Source organism: Staurois parvus, unplaced genomic scaffold, assembly GCF_062004578.1.
Source record: "Staurois parvus isolate SC_StPar_1 unplaced genomic scaffold, SC_StPar_1.0 ptg000488l, whole genome shotgun sequence".
Lineage (NCBI taxonomy): Eukaryota > Metazoa > Chordata > Amphibia > Anura > Ranidae > Staurois > Staurois parvus.
Window position 1 is genome coordinate 1,983,943 of NW_028318284.1, and position 20,626 is coordinate 2,004,568.

Genomic DNA, 20,626 nt, shown 5'->3' on the forward strand with positions numbered 1-20,626 from the left:
TCTCACGCAGTTTGTGGCATTATCCCAGTCACTGGTGGTCTCGTTGTAGATGGGGGGCCCCCAGCTGTCCTGTGGTTTCTCTTGCAGAGTTTGTTGGTGACAGCAGACGTCTGGGTCTCTGGTTGACAGGGTAGCTCTTCAGATTCTTTGGCAATGTCAGCTATTCCTCCCTGTTTCTCCGCTCTCCCACTTTGCAGCCTGGTTCAGTCCTCCGGAGTTCTGCACAGCTTCCTCTTCACACCTTCCTTCCAGCTCTCTCCCAACTCACTTCCAGCCTCAGTTCCCAGACTTCTACCTTTATATGCCTCCACCCACACTCCAGCTCCTCTGGGAAATTTAATTTGCTGCCTTCTAACAAAGTAATGCTGTTCAGCCTACAAAATCCATAAAACTTTTCAGCAGGATGTGTCCCATTGAGTTGCATCACATTGCCACCTTGTGTCCCTTTTAACATCCTGGCTCTTTCTCTCCTCATTGGACAGAGAGGCAGCAACTGGAGGCTGCTGTCAATCACAGCCAGTGAGGAGGAAGTGGGGGGCGGTGCACACAGAGCTGGCTCAGGAGCGAGCATCCACAATTGTCCCTGTAGCAAGGTACCAGGTTACCAAGGTATTGGTGCTAGTCTTGGACCTACCTGAGGGGTATTTACATGGGGGGATACCTGTCCTAGACACTGACCTAGAAGGTAAATTCATCACTGGAATGGAAGTAAAATCTGTGCATTGCCCTAAGGTCACGGAAGGACTTCAGTTGGCTTATTCTCTTTCCCCCTCTCCCCATATGGAATACCAGGACTTGATCTTGGACACCATGTAGGAAAGAGTATTCCTTCCACTGGAAAAGATCCTGGAAGCTGAAGGACTTTGTCAGACTTCTTTGCATTCACAGTTGATTGTCACTATGGTATTGCATAACTCCTGGGGTTCTGCCTTCCTTCTGCTGTGTGACTTAAACATTGCCTGCCAGAGTCTGCCTTCTGCTGTGTGCCCCCTGGACTTAACCATTGCCTACCAGAGCCTGCGTTTAGCTGTGTGCCCTGGACTTAACCCAGTGCCTGCCAGAGCCTGCCTTCTGCTGTGTGCCCGGGACTCAGGAGCACCGGGAGCTTCGTTAATCTGCCTATGTAAAAGTACATCTCCCAGGTTTTTCTTTTAAAACATAGTTTTATAGACCCACATCCATAGATGATGGCTATTTTTTCTTTTCAAAAATAAGCCAGGAGGAAGATGTCATTTAAAACTTGTTTTTCCTTTGTGAATGACAATGATTAAAAAAAAAAAAAAATCACTGCTCCGAGCTGCATGGATTTTAAAAAACAAAACAGAACATTGGTATGCATTCCCCAGAGCAATGTCCATAGGAGAGTAACAGAGTGGAAGAACAGGAGTCTGAAGAGTTCACTTTAAACTGGAACTTTGGATACAGATATGCACTTTATGAACTTGTGCACTTTTTGGATATAGAGTAGGAGTTTATAGATCACCAGAGTACATCATCTAAGATTTGCGTTAATCAAATGTATGAATTGTATTGTGATTTTAATATTTAATTGTGTTTAGCACTCTTAGTATCATTTTTTTTATATCTGTTTCATATTTGCACAGTAGCTGGGTTGGGCTATAATTGAAAAACAATAATAATGATTAAGTTGTCTTATTCTGAGGTCCACACAGAAACAGTTCATAATACAAATCTGTTGTCTCATATCAATGATGGAGGATGTATGACCAGTGTATATTTATAAATGTACTTTTCCCGCAGCAACTAACAGTTCTTTTCCAGAGAGATGCATTGATTTGGATAAAGATATTTGTTACAGTGACAGAAATCGAGCTGAATACTTGTAGATATTAAAATGAACAACAACCCTGAAAGTCCCATTTAAGATACTTCATATCAAGCATAGAGAAACTACACCGTCCAGCATATGTCCGATCTATAATATGCACCTAGGTAGCTTCCATGCATGCAATAATGCGAGTCATGATCTATACCTGTGCTCCAATATTAATAACAGCAAAAAGGTCCTCTTCCAGCCAAAATAACTTTCCTTGAAATAGTTTACTGGAGGGGTTTCTGATTGGCTAACAAAACATACATGAAACGACTTCACTTTTAACAATTAGGTTCACTATAGTGTTTATCAGGTAATCAAGTCATCCTTTCACCATATAATACACCCTTGAGTCTAATTAACACACACACTCACTCTCTTGTTTTCAAGTCAATGCATTCCCTTAGCATGATTGCAGGGAGAGTTGCAGATTAACCAACATGGATAGAAGACATTTAAGTGGCAGTGATTTGTTGGAGCTAATTATAAGGACACTTCAGCGCAGTAAGTGAAAAACATTTTTTCTTTTTAATTTGGGCTGTGTAGCACTACCCCCCTAAGAGTTGCTGAGTTTTGGGTCCCCTATAGTCCTGCACAGCCAGGTACCACGCATCTTCCACACAAACTTGCATCCAGGAGACAGAAATCAGTCCTTGAGCTTGTTTTTTTTTGTTTTTTTATTTTATTAGGGGAATTTGAACTTGGCAAAAAGAAATGGCAACTGAGGACAAACTTCTTGGAACTACAGGTGCATCTCAATATATTAGAATATCATCAAAAAGTTGTTTTTTTTCAGTAATTCAGTTCAAAAAGTGAAACTCTTATATTATATAGATTCATTACACACAAAGTGATATACTTGAAGCATTTCTTTCTTTTAATTTTGATGATTATGGCTTGCAACTAGTGAAAACCCAAAATTCAGTATCTCAGAAAATTAGAATATTACATAAGATCAATAAAAAAAGGATTTTTATTACAGAAATGTTGGCTTACTGAAAAGCATGTCCATGTACAGTATACACCCTGTTCCAAATTATTATGCAAATTCTATTTAATTGTCACAAAGATTAAATATTTTGTTTTTCAGTTTAACTCATGGATGGCATTGTGTCTCAGGGCTCTTTTGATCACTGAAAACAATCTCGGACACCTGTGATAATTAGATTGGCAGGTGAGCCCAATTTAAGGAAAAATTACTAAAGGAGGGTGTTCCACATTATTAAGCAGAGCACCATTTTCAAGCAATATGGGAAAGAAAAGGATCTCTCTGCTGCCAAAAAGAGTGAAATAGTTCAATGCCTTGGACGAGGTATGAAAACATTAGATATTTCACGAATACCTAAGCGTGATCATCGCACTATTAAGAGATTTGTGGCTGATTCAGAGCACAGACGGCTTTGTGCAGATAAAGGCACATTGAGGAAGATTTCTGCCAGATCCATGCATCGGATCAAGAGAGCAGCTGCTAAAATACCATTACATAGCAGCAAACAGATATTTGAAGCTGTTGGTGCCTCTGGAGTCCCACGGACATCAAGGTGTAGAGACCTCCAGAGTCTTGCAACTGTGCATAAACCTTCTATTCTGCCACCACTAACCAATGCTCACAAGCAGAAATGGCTGCATTGGGCAGAAAAATACATGAAGATTAATTTTTCAGACAGTCCTGTTCACTGATGAGTGCTGTGCAACCCTGGATGGTCTAGATGGATGGAGTAGTGGATGGTTAGTGGACAGCCACCCTGTTCCAACAAGGATGTGACGTCAGCAAGGCGGTGGTGGAGTCATGTTTTGGGCCGGAATCATGGGAACAGAGCTGGTCGGCCCCTTTAGGGTCCCCGAAGGTGTAAAGATGACCTCTACAAAGTTTGTGGAGTTTATGACTGACCACTGGAACAGAAGGAAGAACTATGCTTTCCGTAATAAAATCATCTTCATGCATGACAATGCACCATCTCATGCTGCAAAGAATAACTCTGCATCAATAAATAGGAGGAGGATAAAAGGAGAGAGAGTCATTGTGTGGCCTCCATCCTCCCCTGACCTCAATCCTATTGAGAACCTTTGGATCATCCTCAAGCAAAAGATCTATGAGGGTGGGAGGCAGTTTACATCCAAACAGCAGCTCTGGGAGGCTATTCTGACATCTTGCAAACAAATTCAAGCAGAAACTGTCCAAAAACTCACAAGTTCAATGAATGCAAGACTTGTGAAGCTGCTATCAAATAAGCGGTCCTATGTTAAAATGTAACGTGACCTGTTAAAATGTTTAGAAAGTTAAAATGTTGTTAAAAGTTTGATTGAAATAGCTTTTGATTTCAGTAAATATGCTGCAAACACAACAAATGACAATTTTCAGTTCTTTACAACCTATAAAGTGTTTTGAAACTTACTGTGCGTAATAATTTGGAACAGTGCATTTTAAGATTTTTATGTTTAAAAAAAATACTGTTATCATAAGGAGGTTTGTTCAATAAAATTTGAATTGTACTCTTAATAGTTGATAACATGAGAATTATGCTGATTGTTATTTACATCAATTATTTAGGTAAATGAGAAAAATATCATTTGCATAGTAATTTGGAACACGGTGTAGTATAAATACTTGGTTGGAGCATGAATTAATGCATCAATGCGGCGTGCAATGGAGGAGATCAGCCTGTGGCATAGCTGAGGTGTTGTGGAAGCCCAGGTTGCTTTGATAGGGGCCTTCAGCTCGTCTGCATTGTTGGGTCTGGTGTCTCTCTTCCTCTTGACAATACTCCACCGATTCTCTATGGGGTTTAGGTCAGGCGAATTTGCTGGCCAATCAAGCACAGGGATACCATGATCATTAAACCAGGTATTGGTACTTTTGACAGCGTGGGCAGGTGCCAAGTCCTTCTGGAAAATGAAATCAGCATCTCCATAAAGCTGGTCAGCAGAGGGAAGCATGAAGTGCTCCAGAATTTCCTGGTAGAGGGCTGTGCTGACTTTGAACTGGATAAAACACAGTGGACTGATGCCAGCAAATAACATGGCTCCACAAGTCATCACTGACTGTGGAAACTTCACACTGGACCTCATGCAACTTGGATTCTGTGCCTCTCCACTCTTCCACTCTGGGAGCTTGAGTTCCAAATAAAATGCAACAGTCCTGTCCTTTTTCTCCTTAGCCCAGGTAAGACGCTTCTGACTTTGTCTCTGGTTTAGGAGTGGCTTGACAGAAGGAATGCAACAGTTGTAGCCTGCATATTTCTGTGTGTGTGGTGGCTCTTGAATCACTGACACCAGCCATAGTCCACTCCTTGTGAATCTCCCCCAAATTCTTGAATTGCCTTTGCTTCACAATCCTCTCAAGGCTATGATTATCCCTGTTGCTTGTGCACCTTTTTCTACCACACTTTTTCCTTCCACTCAACTGTCCATTATTATGCCTGGATACAGCACTCTGTGACCAGCCAGCTTCTTTAGCAATGCCCCTTTGTAACTTACCCTCCTTGTGAAGGGTGTCAATGACTGTCTTCTGGACAACAGTCAAGTCAGTAGTCTTCATCATGATTGTGTAACCTATTGAACCAGACTGAGAGACCATTTAAAGGCTCAGGAAACCTTTACAGGTGTTTTGAGTTAAGTAGCGGATTAGAGTGTGACACCATGGCCCTGATTTACTAAGAATTGAGTCTACCAGCAGATGCTGAACATTCAGGCAGACTCAATTCAAACAATCTAGACCTGTCAGTCTTCTGAAAGGCATCTAGCAAACTCATTGAAAAGCGTTGCTGTTTCTCCAAAATGATCAGACAACTAATGCATTCCCTAATGAATGTCATACATTCTATTTTCAAATGTCAAACATTTTCACACTTATATCTCAAATAATTGGGAATGTCTAGTTCTAATTTCCCAATATAATTATATATCTTCCTTCTCTTTAATCATGTAACTATTCTATGTTAAAGTAATGGTGCAGCGCTAAAAATGCATGTGATCAATCATAAACACATGTAAAATCAAAAACGTGCAAATAAGTACCACACGTGCCATTCATAGGCACTCTCTGAGTTGGTACTCTCACACGAAGGACATTCCATTATTCAGGAATGATTATATGAACTTTTTTAGCACCATTTACCAGTTTACATAATTATTGCACTTATTTGCACTTTTTTTTATTTTACATGCGTTTATGATTGATAACATGCATTCATAGCGCTACACTATTACTGTAACATATTTCTATTCTGGGACTGTTGCCAATACCCTGAGTGCTAGCTGCTACCTTCATATCTATACCTATATTTATATTTATGTTGTGTAATACCATTTTAGTAGTCTATATAATTTTATCAGCGCACGCTTTATCATTATTTTTAAACAATGTAACTATTCTACATTGCAGCTCAAACTCTGTCTCCCTCAGTGGCTTAGTGGTTAGAACTCAGAACTTACAGCACATGGGTCATGGGTTCTAATCCCAGTCATGGCTGCACCTGTCTGCATGCTTTCTCTGCACGGGTGTGTTTCTGCCAACACTCCAAAGACATGCTGTTAGGTTAATTGGGCCCGGTATATGTCTGAGTTTCTGGTCTTATGCAGGCCATAGATGGGTCAAAAACCAGCTGTTTCTTTAAAACAAAAAATCAATCGTTCAATAAAAAAATTGGCCAATTTTTGTCCTGTCTACGGCCAGCATTTTTACTTCTGTCCCTTGCAGAGAGCTTTTACATGAAAAGTCTTGCGGTTGCAACATCCATTTGTATCCATTTCAGATACAGATGTTTTTATTCGGATACAAATAGATACATTGTTGCAACCGCAAGACGTTTCATGTAAAATTATAATAGCGGACTGGAATTCTTCTTCTTCCTTTTCTTCTTCTTGCAGGACACGGCTCATGCGCAGATTTTTATCGGTAAAATGATCAGCCAATTTGCCCATCATTGCCGGGAAAATCGGGCGATAGTCAAAATCGTCCGCGTCCTGTTCTTCTGACAAGTTTGAAACTTTCCTTCTGTTTATATTTCATTACAACTTTATCTTCTCTAAGGCTATGTTCACACTATCTTTGTCAGCAGGCATCAGACAGGCATTTGGGAAGCATTTTTTATGCTTCTCAAATGCCTATGAACACAGTGCTGTTCACACTGAAGCGTTAGCATTGCGTCACGGCAAAACTGGCGCCTCATGTCGAGTCAGGAGGAGTTGAAGCCTCCCATTTAAGTCTATGGTGCCGCTCCTCAAATGCCTCGCAGACGTTTGCGCTGTGGTTGCAAGGCATTTTCGGAGCGTTAATACCATTTAACTTCATTACAGGCATTTGTGGCGCAGTTTTAACGCTTGGTAAATGCTTATCACATGCCTCAAAACCGCACATAGGGTGTTTCAGGAGCATTTGAGGAGCATTAAAAACGCTTCCCAAACACCTGTCAAACACTATAGGGCCATTTTTCAAGAGTTAGAAATAAAGTCAAGTGTGAACGAGCGCTTAAACCTCTCTCCTTATACAACTTGACCCCCTCTCCCACCATCACCTGTTCCATCTGCCAATCTATGTATCCCCGCCCCACTCTTTTTATTTAACTATTTATTTACTGATCAAGTTAATGTGTCTCATTTCCTATCACCCACAGCTCAGATCTCGCATTATTATAGGATTCCTGATTGTATCTCACCACTAATCTGATTGAATTCACAATTCCTGGTCAGTCCCGTTCCCTGACCTATAATAACCTTTAGGGCCAGTTCACACTACATGTGTTTCAGTTGCTTTTTTGCATCCAAAATGCACAGAAAGAAGGTTTTATGGTTGTCAATGTCATAGTTCACATCAGCGCTTGCAGTTCCAGTGCGTTGCAGGTGCTGTCAAAAAAGGCGAACAGGCTGCATTGTTTATGCATAGAACTGTGCTGGAACGCGGTAAAACACCCTGGAACGCACTAAAATGCACATGTCCCTAATTAAATTTAAGAAACAGAGAGGGGAAAAAAAAATTAACTGGAATGCATAAAAAAATGCACTGGAACACGTCAAAAACGCATCCAAAATGCACTGGAACATGCTAAACATGCATCAAAAAAGTGCATGCAAAAACATCTGGAACACATCTAGACTGTGTTTCTATAGTGTGAACTGACCCTTAGGACTTGTTCACACCATTTGTGGTGCAGAAACGCATGCAAGAGCATGTTTTTTCCAGCACAGCAAAGAAATGCAATGCCCTTTCATGGTGAAAACCTAATTGCACCTCCACATGTCTAGTAAATACAGAGGCATTCACAGCCACCAAAACGCATGGCACCACACTACTGTGCAACACACTTTTAAAATAATATGCCTGCAGTATTTTTGCATGTTCCCACACGTTAGGCAGCCATTGAAATTAATGAGCTGAGGGGAAAAAAAGTAAAAAATTCCCCATTCACACAAGTCCTCTGGCCTGCACAGCATGAATGAGGGGGTTGTTCATGTGGCTTGAGACACCTGTTATACTATGGGGACACAGCAGCTGTATGAACACAGGTTTTAATCTGACAGGTGTGAAGGCGTGGGGAAGTGGCCCTGAATGCTCACTGTCTGTGTTCAGGGCTGTACACCTGCATCCATATGTTTGTCAAATTATGACCTGCAGCATTTCCATAGTGTAACATAGGTTACCTGCAAACAGCGATAGCCACAAAAACAAACCACTGTTTCCCACTCTACAGGCCACAGCACCCATGAGCCCCAAGACCTCAATTAAACCTCAATTACACACACAGCTTTATTTATGAACTCAGTACAGTTTTAGCATTTAGATTTCACAGGAATTTGGTTGGGATTATGTCCATTAATAATGTTTTTAGTGTATTTTTACCATAAATATAATTTGGATATTTTTTCTGGCGGTGGGGGGCTGTCAGGTATGCTGTACGGGGCCCCGTGATATCTAACAGTGGCCCTGGGTGTATGCTTGTGTCTGTGCCACAAGTTTGCAGTTCTATTGTGGATTTGTCATTGGTGACTGTATGCTTGCAGCTATACTGTGTATATGACATTGCCAAATATATATTTGCTGGTAAAGGCCCAAAGTCAACATAAATTGGGAGCCCAATTTATTACTGCTAAGAGGATTGTAGAAAAATAGCTAGATGGACATTGAACACGACCTATTCATTGGTACATAACATGCTCTTGTGGTGCAATAGGGGGCTTTTGGTTTGTTTGGACATACTTGCATATGTGCACTCTAACAAGGAAGATTTGGGCATATTATATAGCTAGCAAAAATATGTGTTAAGGGGCGCTAGTACATTTATTTATGGTACTTATATAGCGCTGTCAATTTACGCAGTGCTTTACATATATATGTTGTAAATTCACATCAGTCCCTAACCCTAAAGGGGTGTACAATCTAAAGGTCCCTAACTTACATTCATACACATACTAGGGACAATTTGACAGGATCCAATTAACCTACCAGCATGTCTTTAGAGTGTAGGAGGAAACCGGAGTACCCGGAGGAAAATCACACAGGCACAGGGAGAACATGCAAACTCCAGGCAGGAAGTGCCGTGGCTGGGATTTGAACCAACAACCCTAGTACTGCCAGGCGGAAGTACTAACCATTTAGCCACTGTGCTACATTCAACTAGAACATGAAATAATCCCCCCCCAAAAAATAAATAGTCCAAATGTTTATTGATCAAATACACATTCCATATTTATTTGGACAGCAACAAGTAGGTACATTCAATTTCTTGGTTAAAAAAAAAAAAGCTGGATTGATGTTGCTAAAATAGAATGGTCCTGCTCATAAGAGCTTACAATCTAAAAGATTATACGTCTAATGAACTGTGCTTTCACAGGTTACAGCAGGAAACAAACAGTTAATATAAATCACGTATTAGGCTTATATATCCACAAAACAAGCTGCAGATCAAAATATCAATATAAAAATACATACCTGCCAAAATAAAAACACCTCCCACCTCCCCAAATCCCCCACACATACATTTCTCACCTTGTTTGTCTGAAAACTGCATTTCAGTCTAAATAAAGCAAACTTGGAAGAGCAGAGCGATTTGCATGTGTTAGGATTACAATGCAAAGGTAATAAACACACAATCATTGTACAATAACACACAAACACACCTTAGAAGGAAGAACATGCAAAACATTTACAGCCCACATCAAAACACAGGTGAGTGTGGCCTGGGGCAGTTCACCACAATATCTCTTCCTCCCCAAACCACCACAGACAAGGACTTGCAGAAATAATGTGCCTGTACAAGGCAAAAATCAGCCACTACTGCATCTCTTTATATAAGGTAGGCCACACCCACCACTGTCATTCATTTGGTCAGAGAAAGTGTTTGCACCTGATCAATTCTCTTCCCACTGCGTTAACCCTTGGTATACAGGCCCCACAAATCAGAGTCAGAAAGAAAACCACAGTGAAGTGTACCCGTGCAGCATACAACAGAACATTGAACAGGGATGTGAAAGGGAACCCTATTGGCAATATTTCTTGGCCCTATGGGCACAATTCACTCCAAATTATCACATGAGTTAAGGCAGTCACATGACCACATCTCGCATGAAATACTGAAAATGTCAATTCACTTTTGCTAGTATGTGGGATTTCTCATAAATCGGAAAAACACTCAGGAAATCAAACATAAAAAGACCTTACACCCCGGTCACATCAAAGCCGATTTAGAAATTGTGCGAAATTGTACAGCGAAGATGCTGATTTCCTTGTGATTTGCAAGACATCTGACACAGATATCTATGCAAATCGCCACAAAAGTAGTACATGTACTACTTTAGAAATCAGTGTCGGAAACGCACCCATGTGACTGCTCTAATAGCAGACAATAGGGTGCGACTTGGCATACGATTTGCAAGCCTCATGTCATGCAAATCACATGCCAAGTCGCACTCAATGTGACCGCTATTAGAGCGTTCATATTGGTGTGGTTCAAACTTGGTTGGAGCCGCAACAATTTCTAAAGTAATGAATACACTACTTTTCATGCGTTTTGCAGAGAGATCTGTGTAAGATGTCTTGCAAATCGCACTTTAAATCAGCATGTCCCCCAACTTTGAAATCATGTGACTTCACTGTAAGTCACATGATGTGACTGTAGTGTAAATAACACCACTTAGAAATCTGCTTTAATGTGACCGGGTGGCCCCCAGTAACATTGTTTGCGATTTGGCATGCAATCGGCATGACAGGCGACTTGCAAATCGTAGACCAAGTCGCACCCTATTGTCCACTGTAGGCTCTGTTTACATCCAATTGGATTGTGAACTCGTGCAACTTCACTGTAAGTTGGGCAATTGCCACATCGGATTAGATGTGACAGAGTTATTAGCCCCCAGTAACATTGTGTGCAATTTGCCATGCAAATGGCAAGTTGCTGGCCATGCCAATCGCATGACAAGTCGCATCCAGGGTGTACAATTTCAGGTGCGATTTGGGAATTGACATCGTACTTGATATCGGATATAATGAATGTGAATGTGAGTGTATTAACATACACGATTTGTTTGTTGAACTTACGATTTCAAAGGTAGTTCTTGTCGAACTTTTGGGCCATTTAGTAGCAATTTCACATCTAGACTCCAATAGAAATTACAAATTGAAATCACAACTAGTTTGAAAATCTCTAGAAAACACAGTGAAATTGGCAACTTAAAGCGCAATTTTCAATTGCATATAGTGTGAACGAAGCAGGTAAAGCAGGTAAATCAACAAAGGAAATAAATCTTTGAAGGCATGTGGTACCTGCCTGCTCGGATAAGGGTCTGCTATGCATTTGGGGCAAAAATCCACGCCAGTATTTGTAACAATTTTGATGTGTGGATTCCCCACCCAAGCCTTTTCTCTCTCACTCTTCTGTATGTCTGTCTTTATCACTCTTCAGTATATATCTCTCGCTCACTCTTCTGTATGTCTCTCTTTATCACTCTTCAGTATGTATCTCTTGCTCACTCTTCTCTCTCTCAGCTCTTTGCTTGACAAATCTTTCACAAAAGGGGGTGGAGTGTAAACCAGCATTATCAAATCTATTAGTAGCCCAGGCCCTTATCTCATCCCATTGTATGACATTCACATTAGGTGCAGCTTTGAAGGTGTTTCAACAGACAAAGCCTCATTCTAATTCACATTCTAGGGATCATTTAGACAGAAAGCAAAGATGTTGCCAGAACATCTATTTGAAGACAGCCACACAGGAAGATCATGCTACTTTCTTGCTGTGGTTGGGATTCAAACCGACAACCCTAGAGCTGTGAGGCAGCAGTGCTAACCACTAATCCACAGAGCTGCAATACTAATCCACCCTGTATTTCTGTGTTGTGAATCAACCCTAAGTCCCTGGGCAAGGTCAGTGTAACTAGCCAGATATCTCCAACATACATCGGAATTGGCAATATAATGTTGTGTTATATTGCCAATTCCGATGTATGTTGGTTCTATGTATCCCAATACAAAGGATTGCAATACTAATACATGCGTACCTTGGTTTACCAACGCCTCGGGGAACGTCATATTTGGTGTACAAATGCCAAACCATTTTAATTAATTGGTCGGTTTACAAATGTTTGAATAATTTGGTTCACAATACGAAGTGTATGTCGGTGCTGATTTTTCAATGCTAATGGCGTGCCTTTTTTTGTCCTTCACTATAGTTCACAAGCTTAGCTGTCACTTTCCCTGAAGTTACAGAACAATTTCTTCATTTTAATTAACTAAAAGTCAACCTTGTTACCTTTAAGGAAATAAACTCAAACAAAACTTTCTCTTTGAGCCGGGGGAAGTGACAGCTGAATTTCTGAGCTATAGTGAAGACCAAAAAAGCCAGAATTACATTTAAAAACAAGCACCATAATAAAAAAAAACAGCCTGGGGTCCTCCCTCCCATCCATACCAAGCCATTCGGGTCTGGTAGGGGTAACTCCACGCCGAAATTAAAAAAAAACAGCGTGGGGTTCCCCCCAAATTCAATACCAGACCCTTATCCGAGCATGCAGGCCGGCAGGTCAGGAAAGGGGGGGGCGAGCGCGCACCCTCGATCCATACCAGGCCACATGCCCTCAACATTGGGGGGTGCTTTGGGGCAGGGGGGCTTCCCCCAAGCACCTTGTCTGCATGTTGATGGGGACAAGGGCCTCTTTCCCACAACCCTAGCTGGTGGTTGTGGGGGTCTGCAGGCGGGCGGCTTATCGGAATCTGGAATCCCCCTTTAACAAGGGGGCCCCCAGATCCCCCCCCCCCACATCACCCTGGCTCACTGCATAAGGCTGAGGAGCCTCCGTCGGGAGCGGAATGTTTTTTTTTCTTTCTTTTTTCGGGTCGCTGGCGCCTGACACCGTGATTGACGTTGGATCTACTTCGGGGGACATTGTTTTATTAAAGGACTTGTCAAAGACTGTGTCCTGTGGTTTTTTACATTACACTTTGTTTTTTTGTGAATTAGTAGCGGGACCATGTACCGCATACTCATTCACGTGGGGGGGGGGGCCGGGATCTGGGGGCCCCCTTGTTAAAGGGGGCTTCCAGATTCTGATAAGCTCCCCACCCGCAGACCCCCACAACCATCGGCCAGGGTTGTGGGGAAGAGGCCCTTGTCCCCACGAACATGGGGACAAGGTGCTTTGGGGGGGAGCCCCCCTGATTCAAACACCCCCCCATGTTGAGGGCATGTGGCCTGGTATGGTTCAGGAGGGGGGGCGCTTGCTCGTCCCCCCCCCCCCCCCCCGTTTCCTGACCTGCCAGGCTGCATGCTCGGATAAGGGTCTGGTATGGATATTTTTTTTTTTTATTTCGGCGTGGAGTTACCCCTTAATATACATACCAGACCCGAAGGGCTTGGTATGGATGGGAGGAGGGACCCCACGCAGTTTTTTTTTTTTTTATTGCAGATCTTTATTTTTACATTCAGCTGTCAAAATAAATATTATCTAGATCTTCAAAATAAGTAAAATCATTACAGAAATAATTATAAAGGATAAGAAACAAAAATAGAATCAATAGAACTAAGGAAATCAAATTAGAATACATAAAGATATGCCTAGTGCTGTTTGTTAAACACAGTAGAGGCGATCGAGTGCCGTCTGTCAGTGGATTCCACACAGAGATTTACTATTGAACAGGGTCTAAAAAGAAAGCGCCCACAGAAGACGTCTAAAATGTGTTGTGCACATGCTCAGTTATATCCGGCCATAGACACTGGAAAAGCGTCTAGTTCTTCACTGTGACAACTTGCTTTAAAAAAACTATTTTTTACACATTTTAAAAATTTTTTGAAATGTCAGATATTGTTTAAAATGAAGTCCTGATATTTGGCAAAGCAAATTTCAATGTGAACATGTCTCTGCAGTGATTTTTCATGGTGTTAGATGTGCTTCTTAGCAAGTCTGCTATTTGAGTCTGATTCCTGGGCTGTGTCTGGTTAGTAAATTCGATTTGGAGTCTACTTGTTGACGCTTCTCTTTAGTAAATGTCTTTGCAGTCTAAAAGTAGACGGTTGCTATTAAAAAGTAGATGTTAGCCCACAGAAATGCGCCTAGGCACAATAGTAAATCAGGGTCCATGAGTCTACAATATTGAACTTTTTTACAATTTTCTAATTTTCTGAGATACTGAATTTAAAAGAAATAAATGCTTGAAATATATCACTCTGTGTGTAATGAATCTATATAACATATGGGTTTCACTTTTTGAACTGAATTACTGAAATACATTTTTTGATGATATTCTAATTTATTGATATGCACATACAGGTGCATACAGGTAATTCCTGGTAAACTTTGTTCGTGCGGCCACCATCTTCCTCCTCTCTCGCTCTTTCACAGCATGCTGGGTGTACTGGACACGCCCCTCCTCAAGACATTTTGTCACCAGCAAGACTGCCGTGCAGGAACTTTCCCGTGCTGGTGTTAACCCCTACTGTTCCAGGCAGGGATAGGCTGAGTGAATTACAGATGTTGATATGCCTGAATCCAGGCAGAAACACTTAGGCAGATTGCTGGCAAGGACAGGACACTTAGCTTGAGCCATTGTTGGACGACTGGGATTCCATGCCCCCCCCCCCCCCCCCACGCTGAACAATGCAAGTCACTGTGCCCAACTGGTGTAAAGTAGCTGAGCAACACTCACTTTATCAGGCATGCAAATTATCAATACAGCACAGGCCCAGCCACAGATGTGTGACAATGTGTTGTAGTCCACTTGGGTGCCGCAACTCTCCTTGGTTGCTGCAGGCAACGATTAGCGTGTAGGAGTAAACACACTTTTAGCAGGTATCTGAAGAACAGATTCTTGTTGTAGCCACCTGTAGAGCAGCACAATGATGAGCCACTCCGGTTGCTCTGGGCAATGGCAAGCAGAGTAGCAACAGAGATGTTACTGTGGTGAGCAGGTACACAGCATACATAATTTCTTTTAGGAGCCACTTGTAGAGCAGCAAAGGCACATTTGTAGAACTGATGGGCCGTTCTGTTTACTCCGGGCAACAGCATTTAGGACAGTAATAGCAGACACTTTGCTGACATTAGCAGGCACATACTGAGCATAGTCTCTTGTAGAGGCCACATGTGGAGCAGCAAAAAGACTATTGGATAAGCCCGGCATGGTTGCTATAGGCAACAACAAAAATGACAGTCCTTTAATCAGAGCAACAATCACAATCCCAGCAGTACGGCACACTCCAGCCAAGCTCCATGACACTTCCAGCACTACAAAACACTTTTTCAGGCTCGTTGGTTGCCTGTTGCTAGGGGCAAGGGCCGTGCATGTTTCTACAGGAGATCCTCACATGTAGAACTACCCCCTTAACCACTTGAGCTCCAGAGGATTTACCCCCCTTAATGACCAGGCCTCTTTTTGCTACTTGGCGCTGCACTAATTCAACTGATAATTGCGCGGTCATACAATGCTGCACCTAAACGAAATTTACGTCCTTTTTTTCACACAAATAGAGCTTTCTTTTGGTGTAATTTGATCACCTGTGCGCTTTTTATTTTTCACGCTATAAACAAAAAAGGCCAAAAATTTTGAAGAAAAACAATATTTTTTACTTTCAGCTATAAAAAATATATAGTAAACTCAAAGTTGGTTATACATTTAGGCCAAAATGTATTCTGCTACATGTTTTTGGTAAAAAAAATCCCAATAAGTGTATATTGATTGTTTTGTGTGGAAGTTATAGCGTCTACAAACTATGGTATAAATACTGCAATTTACGCCATTTTTCTGCTATACAGCGCTGCGCTTGTTTAACGGACAATTGCGCGGTCATGCAATATGGTACATAAATGAAATTTACTTCCTTTTTTTTCCCACAAATTGAGCTTTCTTTCGGTGGTAATTGATTGCCTATGCGGTTTTTATTTTTTGCGCTATAAAAAAAAAAAGGCTGACAATTTTGAGGGAAAAAAAACAATGTTTTGGACTTTTTGCTATAAAACATGTTCAGTAAAAAAAAATGCAAAAATCAAATTTAGTCATAAATTTCTGCCAAAATGCATTCTGCGACATGTCTTTGCTAAAAAAAAAACCCAATACGTGTAAATTAATTGGTTTACGTGAAAGTTATAGCGTTTACAAATGGCGGGAAAGATACTGGGATTTTTAGGGTTTTTTTTATACTAATAATGGCGGCGATCAGTGAATTATGGCGGCGATCAGGGAATTATGGCAGTGACCAGCGACTTATGGCGGGACTGTGGGACTGCGGCGGACATTCTGACATTGGGGGGTACTGACTTGGGGTCACTGACATCCCCAAAAACACTAATACAGTGATCAGTGCAAAAACAAAAAACAATGACACTGTACTAATGGCAATGGGGAGGAAGGGGTTAACTTTATTTTGCAGGGAAGGGTTATAGGAGTGAGGGGAGTGTTTTACTAGGGGGCGGGGGTGTGTACTGGACGGGACAAGGCTGATCGAAAAAGAGAAACTGTTCTTTCTCGATCAGCTCATCCTCGAGCTGACAGGGAAGTGACAGACAGCACAGCTACTGCAGCTGTGCTCTCTGTCACTGTTTGCCGCCGATCGCCGGGACATAGCCGCTAAGGAGCGGCTGTGACCCGGCGACTGACATCTGCGGCGGTGATCCGCGGGACAGATAGGGCGGCGGCGCGCCTCGCGCGCGCCCCCTATTTGTTTACAAAATACACGTTTTAAAATGTGGTTTTGCCTGCGAGTGCCGCCCTGCCGCCGTATATGTACAGTGGCTGGGCGGCATGTAGTTAAGAGTTACTGAGTTTTGGGTCCCCTTATAGTCCTACACAGAAAGGCAATACGCATCTTCCACACATACTTGCATCCAGGAGACAGTGACCAGTCCTAGAACTTGTTTTTTTTATTTTATTAGGGTAATTTGAACTTGGATGGCATAAAGAGTGTATGGGTTGGCCAAGGAAAATGGCAACAGAGGACAAACTTCCTGGAACTATATTCAAGTCTCTTTAGCAGCTAGCCAGCATCTCCTGTTGTATATCACTCCAGACCCTAGATACTCCTTTATTTAGCTGTACTGGGTGAATCCCTGGGCAGGGAATCCAGTGCCTGTCACTTTAGGAGAAGACAGTCCTGGGTAGCAGCTAATTCAGTTTCCCACTAGCGTGCTTCTTCCCCTTACAGGCTCAGGGAGTGTTGGTCTACTCACTCAGTCCTCTGTCTGACAGCTGATGGGTCAGTGGCCGCTCTCAGGCCTTCTGCTGGGCCACTCCTTCCCTGCTCCACAGATGATCCTCACTCTGGAGGCCAATGAGATCCTGAGCTTTCCTTCTTTCCAGTTCCTCTTGCTGGGAGGCAAGGCTCCTGCTCTCCAGCCTCCCACTTCTCTATCTTCCACCTGAACTTTCCCCCTGCTAAGATCATGCAAGAAATTGTCCAGAGAGATGTGCAGTATCACAGGTGGCTCAGCAAGAACAGACATCGCCAGACACAGCAGAGGTTCAGACCTAGCTCCCGACACTTTTTAAAGTGTGTGGGCTACAACAAAACCATGACTGATTTTATCAAAGTTCAGCTACAACACTTTGGCCAATGACAGTCATTTGCAATGCATTATGGGACCTTCTGAAAAACAATTCCCTCAGAACAATTCCCAATGAACTTTCCAAAAGCTTGGAACAGACAGAATTCCTGGTTCATCCCTATTTTCAAATTACACTGACCACAACACTTTATCTTCTTGCTATCCCAAGTAACCTCTTTTGAAATGGATTTGAGCCCTTTTTATTTCCCTTTCCCACAAACATGGTATTATTCATTTTCAAGAGAAAGAAAATAAAAAAAATGTTGATAAAAAAAGATAAAATTGATAAAATTATCCCTCTACACCAAATATGCACTAAGTATTGATAGTATGGCAAGAAGATGAATCCCCCCAAAATCCAATAAATTATGGACTAGGGGACCAGACAGAATAATCAGACAGGGGTGCGCAAAATCACGTGTATATACATATACCGTATTTTTCGCTCAATAAGACGCACCAGGGAATGACCAGAGACTGCGGACACAGTACAGGAGATGTAAAAGTATATACAGATACACACCACTCCAGGTGAGCGCCTCACAGCTCCTTACTGACTGCACAGACCAATTTCACTTGTCAGCGTGCTGGTCCAGTTCGCAGCCAGAGAACATCTCATACGTGAAGGGAAGTGGCTACACTCCAGGAAGTGAAAGATCCAAAATACTTTTATAAGCCCATAAAATCCAAATACACAGTTCAACAGGTAGGGAATAGCATTAAGGCATTTCATGCAAAGACACATTTAATCATAAAAGAGCACACAGTCCTGACATTAACCCAGCTGAATTTAATAAGTGGCTCTGATTCCCCAAGATGATATCACATACATTGTTAAAAACACATGAATAAATGTACAATGAAAACCGGAAAAAAAACAAATAAATCTAAATAGCAAAATTTACCACATACAGTATATGAACAACAAACAAAATTCTTAATAACAGCCAAATATGTTGAATAGTTAATTGCAAGCCACTCACATACTTGGTTTGAGGCTGAGATGATGAGGGGGCTTCCCTTGCGAGTGCACAACACCCCTGGAGATGGTGACAGGAGATGCTGAGTCCAAAGAAGCATGGGTTGCCAACTGTATGGCACCCTCTCCTGTCTGCATACCTGGGAGCTTTGTGCATGCAGCCGCTGTGTCTGCAAATGCTCTATAGGCTGCCTGCATGCAGTCTGGGTCGGACTGAGGTGCAGTAACAAAAGCAGCCTGCATGCAGAATGGATGTCGGCACACGTCTGCATGAACCCTAAGAAAGGATTCATTCAAAAGAAAAACCTTTTTGTCACAATAAAATATAGAGGACTTGGTCAGTATCCACAGTGTTGGTTATTTTATTACTGTTTGAAGCAACAATTCTCGAAAAATTTCTTTATATGATTTACAATAATCATACAATACATATTTGTCTTTTTATCTGCTGGGGAGAGATTTTGTATTTTGAAGTCTGCAAACCTATCACAGCGGTTATGAGAGTCTCCACATTCTGTTTTTAAATATAATTATTTTACATTATGGAGAAAGCAAAACTAAAAGAACTATAACAGAACTAAGAACTTGGGTAGTGAGACCTTGTTGCTGTTCCCAAGAGATATAACATGACTTTAGGTGGCTTAACACATCAGAATGAAACTGAAATGTCACTTTTGGGTGGACTGACCCTTTAAATAAATAACTTAAAATCTTTCTGTTTCTGGCAGGATGGAGGAGACTACTGCAGCAGTGGATTTCAGGGCCTGGATATTTCTCCCCCATCAGGACCACTGTGGATTCTTGGAGATGTTTTCATTGGTCAATATTATTCTGTATTTGATCGAGGTAACAATAGGGTTGGTTTTGCTCCAGTGGTTTCTTATGAAACCACAACAAATGGAGCATAAGGTAGTGCAGCATTGACTTTTATTAGTCATAGCTTTGCTGTAGCTTTTCAAATACAATTACCTATTTGACTATAAAACCAGAGAAACCACAATCATAACATATGTAAAAACAATGTGATAATGTGCAGTTTTGAGGAATCATAAATGACCGGACAATTCTTTGTTAGATTTAAACAGTAATTGTAACAAATCTCTGTTTTTTAAAAAATGCAAGTTATTATTCATGACCTTTTTTTTGTTCCAATACTTGCATATTGTGCAATATCTGTGCTATTAGGATTGCCTATTTGTATGTTTACGTTTATACAGATCCAATTGGGCAATTTGGTTTGCTAATACAGTACAATTATTAATAATACAATTGATTAAGAATTGTATTAATTTGCAATTAATAATGCTAATACAATTATTATCAATGAGCATTATTGTTAGAAATTAGGACAAGAAAATCAATGTAGCCTTCACTGCATTCATATATGAAAAATGATTTAGCTTATAACTTTTAAGCCAGCAATAGATTTTATAATTGTTTTAATATTGTTCATTAATAAAACAAATGAAAAATGTAAACACTTTGTGCTAATCTCTTGATTGATGATGCATACTAAAGACCAATGTGCACAGGGAGTTGCCACATAGCAACCAACTTGCTATTATCTTTGTTATGTAGAGATATCAACCCAATGATCTGACAAACACTGTACAATATGAAATTTACTGTATGAATGCAAGATAACTTGGCAATTCCAATAAAACAATAAAGAGGTATGAACCAAGCATAAAGCAAGATCTTAACAGGAAGTGAAACTAGGGCTGCCTGGGGGTAGTTCCCCCAAAGGCTGCTAGGTGACAAAACATCACAGAATAACAGTATGTAAGAGA

At 41.4% G+C, this 20,626-nt stretch overlaps 1 protein-coding gene across 1 annotated transcript in view; it reads left to right on the forward strand.

Annotated features, from left to right (window-relative positions):
- The window catches only part of CTSE (cathepsin E), a 190,480-nt gene extending 170,166 nt beyond the window's left edge, over window positions 1-20,314 (forward strand). The window contains exon 9 of the mRNA XM_089689651.1: window positions 19,565-20,314. Coding sequence (XP_089545777.1) covers window positions 19,565-19,744 — 180 coding nt within the window. The 3' untranslated portion in view covers window positions 19,745-20,314. The remainder of the gene's footprint in view (window positions 1-19,564) is intronic.
- The last annotated feature ends 312 nt before the right edge of the window (window positions 20,315-20,626 follow it).